The following is a 14,621-nucleotide window of genomic DNA, read 5'->3' on the forward strand; positions in this document are numbered from 1 at the left end:
AGTCAAACACCAAGATCTTCCAAACACAAGTGCAAATGTGAGTCCAACTCACTGGTTTTGACAGTGGTCACCCCTGTTACCCTGACTGACTACTTCAGTTCAACTTTCTGTACAAAACACACCTTATTGTTGCGTAATTGTTTACTAACCCACTGTAAACGATTACCACTTAGTATTTTCACCAGCCCAACTCAGAACTTGATCAACTCCTACCCAGTAATTTCCCTTAATTTAACTTATCACACCCTCCCCTACTTTTGAAATACTTATTATAATGGTGCGTTAATTTTTCAATAAAAGATTTATTCATTATAACAAACACAACGTCAAAACAATTAAATTGAAAATCCAACCAATAATCTTATTACAAAAACAAAGTCTACATTGTCAATTAACATTATGTACATATATAAACATGTTGTGTTACAAGTCAAATTTGTTCATGTCTAAGCAATCCTAAAGAATTCCATATAGCTCTAGGGCTTCCATTCGTCTTATGTTCTCGTTGTCTAGGATCCATTCACATACATATTTCTTTCTAATCCCAACCAGCTTCTCCTGAAACCAACATTTTCCCCATTAGAAACCAACACATAAAATAATTTTAACAAACACACAGTTGCTACTTACAGTTGTATATTGAGGCATGCTTTCTCCGTTGTATTTGTCGTCTCCATCCCAAATTTCCATTGCTTTCAATATTATGACTCCACAATCATGTCTGAAATAATATACCCACCACATAAAATTACTTTTGACCGCATATTCATCACAACACAATATAATCCAGCAATACAATTCAAAAACCTTACAAGTTTGGTTGGGATGGGATATTTGCTTGTTTAATAGTCAAAGGACCAATACTACCTTCCGATCTATTCATCAAGATGCAAAAAAACCGTGCCATATTTTCAGCCTACCAGTTAAAAAATACAATAAATTGTTAAACAATACAGGGTTATCTGACAATCACAGGGTCATCAACAATGAAAGATGTGGAATCTTACAACAGCTGTGTCTATCCTTTTCCAGTCTCTGATCCCCTTACCTAATGAGTCAATCACAAATATCTCTAATGAATTCAATTTCACTGAATAACACCACCAATGATCATCGTGGACAAATGGCATAAACAACTACAAACAATAAAAACAATATCAGTAACACATTTACAACCAAAACTAGACAAATATTGCGAATTAAAGGTTACTCACAAAGTCAGCTGTGGCAATGTCTCCAAGTCCAAACTGATCGCAACGCAGATAACTGTTATAGTTATGAAGCGTCCAAACATGACGATTCTGTGGACGTTTCCTATAATCAGTAAGAATATGGTGCTGTAGACAATTTCAAAATCATCAATCAAAATTCATTTCTTCAATGAAATATATGATACAATATCAAATTTTATTTACCGAGTATAATGGACTAAAATGAATCCTCTTAACAACACCGCACAACCTTTTCTCAAAGTACATAAACATCGTACAAGCAAATAACACCACCTACACAATAAAAAAATTTCACATTACTAACATAAACTACAACATGAAACACAGACAAATGTCACAAGACTAACCATGTTATCAACGTATTTTATCGGGGCCAAAGTGTAAAATGAAGTCGTGCTCAAGGTTTGCCCAATTATCTCGCATACAACCCTAAACATATAAATAATAGTCAATCACAAACAATACAGATTCGTCAACCACAACTACAATTCAAGGCATATACCTGTACACAATGATCTCTCTAACACTGACTGCTCTGTACAATTGGTCTACATCAACAGTGGTGCTTGGATCACCAACAAAACTGCGCAATGGGGGGATAACCAAAGGTACGACCTCCCGTTCTTCTTCATCACCATCATCATCGATTTCAATACAAACAATGTTATCATCAGTTCTTGAAACTATCTCATCTTCATGTGCGGTTTTATCCTCCCCTCTTACTTCAGTATATGCACCTAGGGGGTCATCAACTGCATTACCATCACCTTGTTGTTCAAATCCACAATCACGACCAACTTCAGCCTCTTCGTCACCTCCAACTTCAGGTGCTTCATGAACTCCACCACCAACTTCTTCATCAATGTCACATGCATCTTCTTCAGTAAAGATTGGAGTTTGACAAATTTCAAATAACTCCCTAGTAAGAACTCCAATCTTAGCATTCAATGCTCTGAGATCTTCATTGTTTTTCCTCAATCTCTCCTCGGCACCTGCTTCCCATGTCCCGTCATCAGAGCTTTCGTCATCATCTTTCTCAACCTTGGATCCTTCAGCCAAGGATCCTTCACTCATCCCTCTGTCATCCATGTGGAAAGCTGCACGAATTTCCAGGCGATGACGATCTTCCTTTCTTACATACCACTCCAGATTTAACTGCACAATTATCACACAACAAATTTTGACAAATAAGACAATCCATTTTTACATCAAAAATAACGAATATCAAAACACTTACATCTCCGGTCATAAATATATGTTCAATTTTTTCGGTCCTTGATTTATACGGGAACCATCGCATTATGCGCGGGAAAAACCTGTGTGAAGCATGACCATGCAAAGAAAGTCTTTCAACCGCCCAAGCCTACAATATCATAATATTATTTCATCAAACCTAATTGACAATGTTCTGCAGTACATCAAAATAATAAACTATAAATCATGTTACTTGCAACACTGCCACATTGCCACTAAGAGTGAGTGACTGCGCGATACCTCCTCTCATAATTTTCTTCTTACATTTATTTAAATTCTCTACAATATGTTTATGTACACCAGTACACCAATCGTATAGACACAAACTATCTAAGTCATCTAACACTGCAAAAGACATGTTACAAACATGCCTTGATTTCCTAGGAAAATAATAAACAACCAAACAAACTAATATATAGATATATATATATATATATATATATATATATATATATATATATATAACCTACATACTACATCAACATCAATGTTATTATCATGCACAATGACATTAAACATGTTCGTCAACTCATTCAAACTGATAGTTTTTTATTTGAACATTTCACCAACCAATCCAACAACTACTTCATCAAACGGAATCTCTAAACCACCTATTTCTAAACCTATGCTCATGAACACATCAATAACTGAAAAGGGCACCAACTGTTGACTTACTCTAAAACTATTATCATGCGCGGCCCACCTGCAAACCATAACCTTCAATAATTTCAAATTCACCTCCACAGGGCTATGAATATTCAAACACCACATAAATGGAGTCATCCTAATCCGCTCCACATGAAACTTTCGTAGTAAACGATTCATTTCAATAATGATCGATGAGTCCATCGAGATCAGAAGCCGCCACTACACAAAAATGATGATAACTATATTAATAACTACAATTGATACGATAATCAAATAATCAATAAACAGAAAATTATCATTTTTCTTACACTTGGTTTTTTCCCTTCCATTGAAACCGCCCTAACAAGATAACATTCCACACTCGTTATATCATTAAGGTTAATGAAACACCAAAAAGACAATGTAAAAGACAATGTCAAGGCTCGACCATTTTTACTTACACCAACAAAGACGGATAACAATGCTCCACGGCCTCCTCCACCACAAGGCAAATCCACAACAAAGTAACCACAACCGTCTTCCAACCACACAAATACAACAACACGACCAACAACACTAGGGTTTCAAAGATAACATACAGGATACCAAGCCACAGAAGATGGAAGGGTGAAGATGGAGGACAGACCTACAGAGAAGATGGAAGGGTTGAAAAACCTACGCACGTATTGCCCAAAATAAACTGCCAAACTCATTTCTTAAAATTTAGAATTCAGATATTCCAAAAATACCCCTCGACCCGATAACCTCTTCCATATTTCACTTCACTTTAATCACCCAATGCAAACACGCCACGTGGCGTTGTGAAATTGTTGTCAAAAAATCGTTGTCGACATATCATTTTCCTATTTTAATAGATAGTTGAGCTCGTGTTTCATAATTTACTACGAATTTTAATTAAAAATTAAAGAAAAAAAAAACTTCCTTGTTCGTTGGATCTCCATTATGGAAGATATGGTGCTAGAATGAAATCCACGAATGGAGTAAGTTTGCAAGTGCCGTCGTGGAAGATCCAAATTGTGCAACAGCAGCCATAGCCATTTGTTTGAGCTTGAAGCTTCTCTCTCTGATCTCTTTTGTCTCCATCACTTCCCTCACTCTCTTCTCTACTTCCTCTGCACTCACAAACCCATCTTCTACCCTCTGATTCACGCCAACAGCCACCTTCATCTCTCCCACCATCACCTCCCTGTTCACGTGCTGCTCTGCGTACAGTGGCCATGCAACCATCGGCACCCCCGCCACCACCCCTTCCAACACCGAGTTCCACCCGCAGTGACTCACAAACCCCCCCACCGATTCACGACTCAGCACCTCCACTTGCGGTGCCCAGGCCTTGACCACCATGCCTCGATCCTTGGTCCTCTCCAGAAACCCGTCTGGCAACACTGGATTCAAGTCGAACTGATCTCCCCGTTTTGCTGCGTCCTCATCATGCTTTGCTCCCTCCTCTTCTAATTCTAATGGCCTCTTCACTACCCATAAGAATCTCTTTCCACTCTTCTCTAACCCTTTCGCTATCTCTTTCAACTGTGACACAGAGAACGATCCTCGGCTTCCGAAACACAGAAACACCACGCTTCTGCTCGGTTGTTCCTCCAGCCATCGCAGACATTCCTTGCTATCACTTCCTTCTGCATCTGATTTCGTACAAACAAAACAATAAAAGTTCACACTCACTGTGTCAGACAGAAATTCATGTTGCACCAAAACATACTAAGAGCTCCTCACAAGACATAAGATTCTGCCTCCCAAACAAGACATTGCCATTCTTATTTCAACCTCAACTTTGCAATAATTTCCTATTTTTATACTGCATCTATACTACACGAGATTAAGATGAATAATTTTGATTTTTCATTTTATTATAAATAAGATAAAAAGTTTTCATCTAACTTAATGAATTAAAATAGTTTACGTTTACTTGTCTTATGTTATTTCGTGCCAATTTGAAAAATGAAACGAATTATAAATAATTTTATGTTGTGTAGTCATTTATGTTTTAATGAACCAAACAGACCCTTAAATATGTGAAATAAGTAATGAAATCTATTTAAGAAATTGTTTTAAATTAAAGCATTATAGTAAAATATTAATTAAGTTATTTAAATAATAAAAGTAAAGCTTACATGTGTTTAGTTTCTAAATTTTGATATAGTGTGATAGTTAAAAATTTAAAAATAAATAAATATGATTTTTCTAATAAACTGTTACGTTTTTTTTGTCACACAACGTTTTAAAATAAATTTAAACTACTTATCCTCTTAAACACTTTTCGGTTCAAATGTTAAACTGAAAAACTATTTAACAAAAAAATATGATATTTTTATATTAAAACTACTATATATATATTTTTTAAATAAATAATAAAATATTTTAAAATTTAAAATAAAAAAAATTATTTTTGCTTTCCAAATTTAAAAAATAAATTTAAGAACTAAGAATAAATTTAATTCCAAAAAGTTATCAAATCTCATTAATGAAAGATATGAAAATATATTTTAATCGTTAAAATAGCCCACACTCTTTGAAAAGTAAGCCAAAGGACAAACAATATGTTTCCTATATTTTGGAATTATTAAAATATGTTATTTTGGAGACTTGGTCAACACATGCATCTTAATGATTGGATCTTTAATAATTGTTTAAGAAATAACGTCTTAATTATTTATGTTTGACAACTTATTTAGCATCTCATCTTCAAGTTTGCTAGTTTTAAGAATTAATGTGTAAATGTTACACTTTGAAATGCCATAGAATATCATCCATGATTTTAGTGATTAATATCATAAAATAAGAAAAATCAATATAATACACATTAATTATCATAAAATTATATGCAAAGCAATTAAGGTTTAAAACCACGTTGATCGAATCCTAACAAAACATTCTCAACCAAATACCTAGTACCTTTATATATATATATATACATATATATATATATATATATATATATATATATATATATATATATATATATATATATATATATATATATATATATATATATATATATATATGTATATATATATATATATGGTTTGGTAAGTTATGTAATCTAAAATTATAAATAAAAATAAAAAATTATTTAAATATTTTTAATCTTCAAACTTAGAATTCATAATATATCATTATATTTTTTTGTCAACTAAAATTTAATATAATTTAAAAAAATTACATAAATTAGCAAATATATATATTACATAAATTAGCATATATATATATATATATATATATATATATATATATATATATATATATATATATATATATATATATATATATATATATATATATATATATATATATATATATATATATATATGAAGTTCTATTATTACTTATCATTATTAAAAGGTGATTCTAATGATTAATTATTAAAATATAATGACAGCATATTTTATTATTCATTAATTATCATTATTTAATAAATTTTATTATTTATATACTCACATGTTCATTATTACACTTTTTTAATATATTGAATATGTGTTTATGTTTAGCGATTTTATATAGACAACCTTATGTTTTACAACTCACTACTATTTTCAACCATTTTCAATAATTTTTAGTTAAATAATTTTATTCCCAAAGTTAGTATTGAAAGAAAATTTATATTTTTTAAAAAAAATTTACAAAATTATTTCATATTCATTTAATATTTTATCAAGATTAATACTATATAATTTTTAAATATATAAATATAAATTATTCTATTATTATTTTAAATATATTATTTTATTAGTAAAATATGATTTTTAAATATATAAATGTAATTAGTCAACAATTTTTAAAAATAAAATATAATTTATCCCGTAAGTTTAAAATATAGAATAATTAACTTCAAATTTACCGTTTAAGCATAAATCGAATAAAATTATGACAACTTAAAGTCAACTAAAACTAAGGTAAACTAAGAAATAACATGTTAATTATTTATATTTGACAACTTATTTAGCATCTCATCTTCAAGTTTGTTAGTTTTAAGAATTAATGTGTAAATGTTACACTTTGAAATGCCAAAGAATATCATCCACGATTTTAGTGATTAATATCATAAAATAAGAAAAATAATTATAAAACACATTAATTATCATAAAATTATATGCAAAACAGTTAAAGTTAAAACCACTTTGATCGAATGCTAATAAACCATTGTCAACCAAATACCTAATACCTTTTAACAGCATATTTTATTATTCATTAATTATCATTATTTCAAAAAATTTATTAGTTATATACTCACATGTTTATTATTACACTTTTCTAATATATTGAGTATGGATTTATTTTTTAGTGATTTTATATATCACAACTTTATGTTTCGCAACTCACTACTATTATATATTTTCAATCATTTTCATTAATTTTTAGTTAAATAATTTTATTCCCAAAGTTAGTATTGAAAGAAAATTTATATATTTTAAAAAATTATACAAATTTATTTGATATTCATTAATTTAATATTTTATGGAGATTAATAAAATATAATATTTTAATATATAAATATAAATTATTCAATTATCATTTTAAATATATAATTTATTAGTAAAATATATTTTTTAAATATATAGATGTAATTATTCAACTATTTGTAAAAATAAAATATAATTTATCCCCGTAAATTAAAAAATAGAATAATTAACTTCAAATTTACCATTTAAGGATAAATGGATTGAAATTATGAAAACTTAAAGTCAACTAAAACTTAAAGAAAGCCAACCTGATTGTTGGGGCTCCGCGATGAGTGGTCCGATGTAGTAAAGACGAGGCGCATGGGTTGCGTCTGGGAAACACGAGCCCTGCGCGACGGCGTTAACTGCCGCAGGCTCAAGCTCTTCAAACGAGTTAACTATAATCCCACGCGCCTTCGGTAGGAGCGTGCAAAAGTCCAGCATGTCCCAGTACGAAGGGTCGTCCCTGTCCAAGATGGGTTGCGGCAGTTCCACCGCCTTCAGCGGCGCGTTTCCCGGCACTCGCAGTTCCACCCCGACCATATCCTTAAACGACACGCTCCACTCCTGGTGGAGTTTCGGAAAGTAGGAGTATAGAGCGAGAATGGCGGCGCCGGAAGTGAAGAAGAAGTACACTGGGATTCCCATTGAAGAGGCTGATTCCATGGTGGAGGCGCAGAAGAGGTCGATTACAAAGGCTTTGACGACGGCGGTTTTGGAGATTTGAGTGAGGGTGGTGGCTACGTGGGGGGCGTTTCTTTTGAGGAAGCTGAAGTATTTGACGCCGAAGCTAACAGCAGTTGTAAAGGTGGCGGGGGTGGTGGAAGGAAGGCGGAGGAAGGAGATGGAGGAGTGGACGGCGGAGATTCGGCGGATGTAGTCGTCGATGGAGGGGTGGTCGAGGAAGCCGGTGTTGAGGAGGACGATGATGGAGAAACGGGGCGTTTGGATGAGCTTGGCAAGTTCAACCATGCCTACGATGTGCCCTATGCCTGCTGCTGGAAACATTACTATTGTTTCTTCCATTTTTTACGGTTGTATGTGTGTGTGTGACCCTTCATTTCATGGTTTTTATAGCATACTTTGTTTTAATTTTCTTTATTTTAAACATTTAAAAAACAAGATATTATGAATATAACTTTTTCTCGTAAATTAATGATAATAACTATCAGTTCACATAAATAAATAATTCTTCAGAAAAAAATAGTGAGTTGTTAGTACTGGCACGTCAATGGTCAAATTCGATAATAATTCATTTTAAAATTAAACTTTTAATAAACAATAAATGATTTAACTCAGTATGTTTTTTTTCCATTCTAGAATTATTTGATATACGACATGATAACAACTTTTTTAATAACTTTTTTAAGGTTAAATATGTTTTTCGTACCTTAAGTATTATACGATTTTGGTTTTAGTTTCTACTCAAAATTTTGATGGTTTTTAGTCCTTGTAGTTTTGAAACTTTTAATATTAGTCCTTAAAAATTGATGAGGTTAAGTTTTAGTAGATGTGACAAACGACAATGTCAGGTTTGATGCCAGCTGTCGTGCCACGTTGATAGTTTCATTTTTCAAGTTGAATCTAACTTCGTCTTCTACGCCACCCAGAAGCTTCCCGTTTCTGCCCCTCGCCCTCCAAGCCCTCCAGCAACACTGTGGCCAGGAAGGTCCATTTTTCACTTTGCGTTGATCGCCAGAGGAATGTGTACAAAAAAGTCTGCCTATTTTTTCCCCTTTCATTTGTAAAGTTTTGGATTCTTGAGATTGTTTTGATCCTTTACATATGATGTTTTTGTTAGTTGTTCCCTTTTCTCTTGTGTATTTCTTTCTTTCTCATTGTCCCTGTATAATAAAAATAAAATTTTTAAATTATATGATGGGTTGTTTTTCTTCTTTTTCTTCTTCACCAAACATGTACAAACTACTGATGATTTTGCAGAAGTTAATGGTCTTTTCTTTAAATTGGATTTTACTGTAAAATTAAGATGAAATCTAAAGAAAAACTATTTTAATTTAACTCAAAAGTAGTGGGAAACATAAATGTTGTATTCAATGGTAGACCTCATTTTTGGATCAAGAAAAATGGTATTAGTCTCTGCATATCCCGTGGCAAATCTGAACACTCAAGTGCCTCCAATTACCGGAATATCTCTGATGTTTTGGGTGATGCGGTTCCTCCCCAACACAGTGATGGTGCTCCCATTGTACTTCCCTTCGATTAACACGAAGTTCAGAACCACCAACAAGATAAACTCCCTCTGCGACGTTCCTGCAACCAAACCCTCGATTCTTCCCACCACCTTCGAGGTTGGCTCCGGTCCTCCTTCTCCAAACTTCCTAGCTTCATCAAAATTGTTGGTTGCCTTTCTGAGCTCGTCGAAGGAGAAGACAGAGATCCCAAAGTAGACACCTCCACTTTCCATGGACATTGTATTTCTGAAGGAAAAAGAATAAACGTTTCTTGATTTGTTTTGGAGGCCTGAACGTTTCTTTCTTCCTTTCAACAACAAAAGAATAACACCAACCAAGGCAAAAACCCCAACCAGGACCGGTATTCCAACACATAACGCTGGAGAAAAAGGGCGTTTGTCGTTTGCACGACAGCTGGCATCAAACCTAGCATCGCCGTTTGCCACATCTACTAAAACTTAACACCATCTATTTTTAAGAACTAATACTAAGAGTTTCAAAATTTCGAAAACTAAAAACCATCAAAGTTTTGAATATGGACTAAAACCAAAATCGTGTGATACTTAAGGGACAAAAAACATATTTAACTCTTTTTTTTACTATAGACTATGTATCATTATTCTATTGATATGTATATTTGAAACAGACCAAGTTATCACATGATTATTGTAAAAAAATTGTCTAAAAAAATTGTTAAAAAAACGTTTTTCTTATTTGATACAGTAGAAGTAGGTTGGAGGTATTTATGCATACCATTTGACCATTTTCAGCCGCTCGCAAAGATGCAACATGGTCGCACCGTTTGAAATTGTAAATGAAGAATAATAAATACCTTTTGAATAATTTTTTCTATTTTCTTTTTATTAATATATTTTATAAATTTATAATCTTTATTTTCTTTTTATTCATATAAATTTTGAGTATGTATGAATTACTCTTTATCGAATTTGAGTGTGGATCTTATTATAGGGGACAGAATCTGAGTAAACTGAGTTACTTAATGTATATTTTTTAAAGACCGAAAGAGATTCATTTGTAAAAAAACTCATAATTAAATTATTACAAAATTTGAATTTTTACAAGTAAGAGAGAATAAATATGAATGAAAATATATTTTCTAAGAATATAAAATGTATTTATTGGACCTTCAAATATTAGAGGGTCTATGTAATAAAAATGTTATAAAATTGGTAATGTAATATTAAATAATATTAATAAAATAAAATTTTATCCTAAATAAGTAATAATAATATATCATAAAATATTATAATATAATAAAACCAATTAAATTTATCAGGGTCCGTGAATATTTTATACAGTAAACGTATTTTTTATTATTCCAAGACGATAAGATTTAATAAATTTTGTTAAACTGTATTTTTTAATAAACATATTGACTTGAGTCAGATAGTTAAATAAACAATTTTCTCGTATAAAAACTTTTCTGGCAAAGATATTTTAAAGTTGGTGCTAAAAAATAATTGGTTTAATTTTTTTTAGTCCTTATACATAAATGTCTCCAATAGATATTTTATTAATTTATCTTAGGTCCTAATTCATGTAAAATTTGGTAAATTGCATCTTTGCTGTTAATTTGAACTAAGAACATTAACATTTGAATCCATGGTACATTGAATTTGCAAATGTTAATCATGTGACATTGAAGTCGCATTACGTGGTATAATACCTAATGGCATTATTTTAAGTTTTAAAAAAGTAAAACTTAATTAAAAAAGAGGTCTTATGCTAAATTGGAGATTATTTAGAAAATTTTGTCACACATTATGTTCATTGTACGAAAAAGGTAATGAAATTAGAGTTTGAGAGCTTTTTGGTTTTGGTTCAAAATTGGGGATCATTCAATTAAAGTAGTTGTTGATCGACAACATTAGGGTTTCATTGTAGATCGAAATTGTTCTTTTGCGACGTGGGTGTCTGCGTTGCAAAAATCCCTTTCTATCCCAAAAATTAGGGTTTTCAAATTGGGGAAAACTTGCTCTTGTACATTTTCACCCCTTTCATCTACGACGGCACATGACAGCATAATGGTGTTTTGTGTTCTAATCATGGATTTCTCTATTGTGCGAAATTTTAGGTTCATGGCTCGAAGAAATTGTAGGTTCATTCCTGCAGGTTTGACTCGTGAAGAAGATGAACTCACGAACTGGGTTGTGTTTTCTTATTGCAGGTTTTGAATCACGATTTGGGTGCTTGAAGATGATGGAGGACACGAATCTGATTCATGAGACGCGATTAGGGTTCACGACGGAGGATGTTTGAGTTTGACGTTTTTGGTTGGGGATTTTTCTGGGTTTATAGGTGAAGACGCAAATATGACGATTTGTGGTTGGAGGTGTGGTTGCTCGCGTGATTCTCGCGATTTGATGAAAGATAAGCAAATCGAAGCGATTCTCTATGACCGTTTGCGGCAGCTTTGCGATTTAGATGGTGGCGTAAGCATGTACAAGACTCAATTGGAGCAAATCGTGTTTCCTTTAATCACGTCGTCAATCTACTTCCTCCAACGAAACCCTAATCTTGTTGATGAGCAACTAATTTAATTGAATGAACCCCAATTTGGAACGAAAAGAAATAATCCACTCAAACTTTACTTTCCTAACTTGATTATGTGCAAATAATCCCTAATTTAGCATAACATGTTTTATTTTAATTAAATTTTAGTTTTTTAAAACTTAAAATAACTAAATTCCACCTCGTGCTACCTAACTCTACCACATTATTAAGATGTGCAAAGTTATCATGTCACGTAACTACAATCTTAATGTTGTTTATTAAACCAAGATAATTTGCTTTTTTAGTTATCATATAAAAAACACCATTAGGTAGAATGAATTATATCTGCAAGCATGTTAGAAAAATAAAAATATTCTTGTAGAAGTAATCTTAACAAGTAACATGTCGACGAATATATAAAAATACTCTTCACTAATCTATTAAATTAGGGGAGGAATTAATGAAAATATTTTTATTTTCGAAGTATTTGTGTTTTGTATCTGTAAATTGGGGTTTGTTCATTTTAATTAGTTGTTACTATTAATTAAATTATATGGTTAATATTCACCCTTTGACTCATTAAATGTGTTAAGTCTTGAAGTCTGATTTATATATAACACTTAATAGCAATTGTTTTTAACATCATGTTAGAGTCTATAACTTATTATCTTTCGTTTTCGATCTCTATAAGTTAACCCAGTTATTTCTAACCAAATCTTTGCATCGATTAATAAGTTTTATTCCCAAAACTCAATCATTGAAAAACATTCAAGCATTAAGAAAGTTTATAAACATTGTTTTCAAGTCAAATTGGTTGTTTTTATAACATATTTAATTACTTTTTTTTACTAATTTAACTCAATTGCTTGTGGCCAAATTTATGCATGGATTATTTAAGTTTTGTTCCCAAAACTCTCAATCACTGAAAAAAAATTAAAGCAATAGGGAATTGAAAGCTTTATAAATATTGTTATTCAAGTTGGTTAAATTAGTTTACAAATGTGGTTAAATGATTATATGAACTTGGACAACTAATTAAACTTCAAAATAAATGTTTATTAACTTTGGATTCCCAATTTTTATAATAATTTTGATTAAATTATACTTTGGAGAACAAGGTATTATAAAAGAATGTATGACATTTGAGTTAAAAAATAATTTGTTAAATTAATGTTTGAAACGTGGTTGAATATGTTATGAAGTTAGTTAAATGGTCATATAAATGTGGACAAGCACTTGAATTTCAAAATCAATATTTAATAAGTTTTGAATTTTCTATTTTTATATAATTTTGAATGGTGAACAAAGCTTTATGAAGGTATAAATATTTTGATTAAGAAATAATTGGTTAAATTAGTTCAAAAAATTAGTTAAATACGTTATGAAGTTGATTAAACATTCAGGTAAATTATATAAATTTGCACAAACATGGATTTCAAAATCAATGTATATTAAACTTTTAATTTCTCATTTATGGAATAATTTGAAGTTATTGATAGTTTAAGGAAGACGACTTTATTAAGAAATGCAAACATTGAAATTGAAAGGTGGTTCGTTAAATTAGTTCGCAAAAGTAGTTAAATACGTTATGAAATTAGTTAAATGATCCTACAAACTTCAACAAACACATGAACTTCAAAATCAATGTTTATTAAATTTCCTATTTTTAGAACAATTTTGAGAGATTCATAGTTTTCAAATGTAAGTCATTAAACTATGTTGAGAGTTTGGTTAAAAAAATTTATAGAGTTGATGCTATAAAAATTGTTACACTTAATTAGTTTAAGAGGTTAAGGAAAGAAGAAACTCACACATTATATATAATTAATTTATTAATTATCCATAATAATAAACATTAGACACAAATGAATTTTTTATCAGAAAATTTGTGCATTTGAAAAGCATCCAAAACAGCAAAATTGTTACAACTCTTCTTGTAAATATGGCAACTTAGTTGATTATTTTCCTAGAGTGATGCTTCTTCTAAGGCTACTGTAAGAATTACAATAATAATTATTTTCCTTTGTGTTGGATAATCTATCCATCTTATAATCATTACACAATTTATTTAGATTTCAAATATTTTATATTAATTTATTTAATAACTAATTTAAGTATAATATTTCATTATTGAAGTCACGTTATGAAATAGGTGTTTATAAAAAAATTGTTTGTCCTAAAAGATAACTTGTCTTCCTTTAAATAGCATAATCTTCCTGTTTATTGCCTTCCAAAATAAATTCAATGAAAATTATTGTACAAATTTTCTTATAAGTAAATATAACAACCTAGAAAATAAAGTATTAGAATTGATAGGTATTTTAAAATAA

General features: G+C 30.9%; 2 protein-coding genes across 2 annotated transcripts; both read right to left on the reverse strand.

The window, feature by feature from the left end:
- Nucleotides 1–422: 422 nt before the first annotated feature.
- LOC128194837 (uncharacterized) lies at nucleotides 423–3,699 on the reverse strand. Its single transcript, XM_052871255.1, has 12 exons — nucleotides 3,575–3,699; nucleotides 3,443–3,473; nucleotides 3,162–3,353; nucleotides 2,470–2,595; nucleotides 1,735–2,387; nucleotides 1,580–1,661; nucleotides 1,416–1,505; nucleotides 1,215–1,337; nucleotides 1,008–1,136; nucleotides 813–916; nucleotides 631–721; nucleotides 423–558 (listed from the first exon to the last, which is right to left on the reverse strand). Exons 2-12 carry the CDS (start codon nucleotides 3,461–3,463, stop codon nucleotides 457–459), a joined length of 1,713 nt encoding a protein of 570 aa, XP_052727215.1. The 5' UTR covers nucleotides 3,464–3,473; nucleotides 3,575–3,699; the 3' UTR covers nucleotides 423–456.
- A 377-nt stretch (nucleotides 3,700–4,076) lies between these two features.
- Nucleotides 4,077–8,631, reverse strand: LOC128194838 (UDP-glycosyltransferase 88F5-like). The gene is made up of 2 exons (XM_052871256.1): nucleotides 7,855–8,631; nucleotides 4,077–4,771 (listed from the first exon to the last, which is right to left on the reverse strand). Exons 1-2 carry the CDS (start codon nucleotides 8,609–8,611, stop codon nucleotides 4,092–4,094), a joined length of 1,437 nt encoding a protein of 478 aa, XP_052727216.1. The 5' UTR covers nucleotides 8,612–8,631; the 3' UTR covers nucleotides 4,077–4,091.
- Between the last annotated feature and the right edge of the window lie 5,990 nt (nucleotides 8,632–14,621).

Source organism: Vigna angularis, chromosome 11 (assembly GCF_016808095.1).
Source record: "Vigna angularis cultivar LongXiaoDou No.4 chromosome 11, ASM1680809v1, whole genome shotgun sequence".
NCBI lineage: Eukaryota > Viridiplantae > Streptophyta > Magnoliopsida > Fabales > Fabaceae > Vigna > Vigna angularis.

Excerpts from the sequence above, each read along its gene's own strand:
- LOC128194837 (XM_052871255.1), bottom strand. The coding sequence starts at position 3,463 with ATGGAAGGGAAAAAACCAAGT. Across the intron at positions 3,354-3,442 it reads TGGAAGGGAAAAAACCAAGT|TGGCGGCTTCTGATCTCGAT; the intron begins GTAAGAAAAATG and ends ATTTTTGTGTAG. Across the intron at positions 559-630 it reads GCATGCCTCAATATACAACT|GAGAAGCTGGTTGGGATTAG; the intron begins GTAAGTAGCAAC and ends TGTTGGTTTCAG.
- LOC128194838 (XM_052871256.1), bottom strand. The coding sequence starts at position 8,611 with ATGGAAGAAACAATAGTAATGTTTCCAGCAGCAGGCATAGGGCACATC. Across the intron at positions 4,772-7,854 it reads CGCGGAGCCCCAACAATCAG|ATGCAGAAGGAAGTGATAGC; the intron begins GTTGGCTTTCTT and ends GTACGAAATCAG.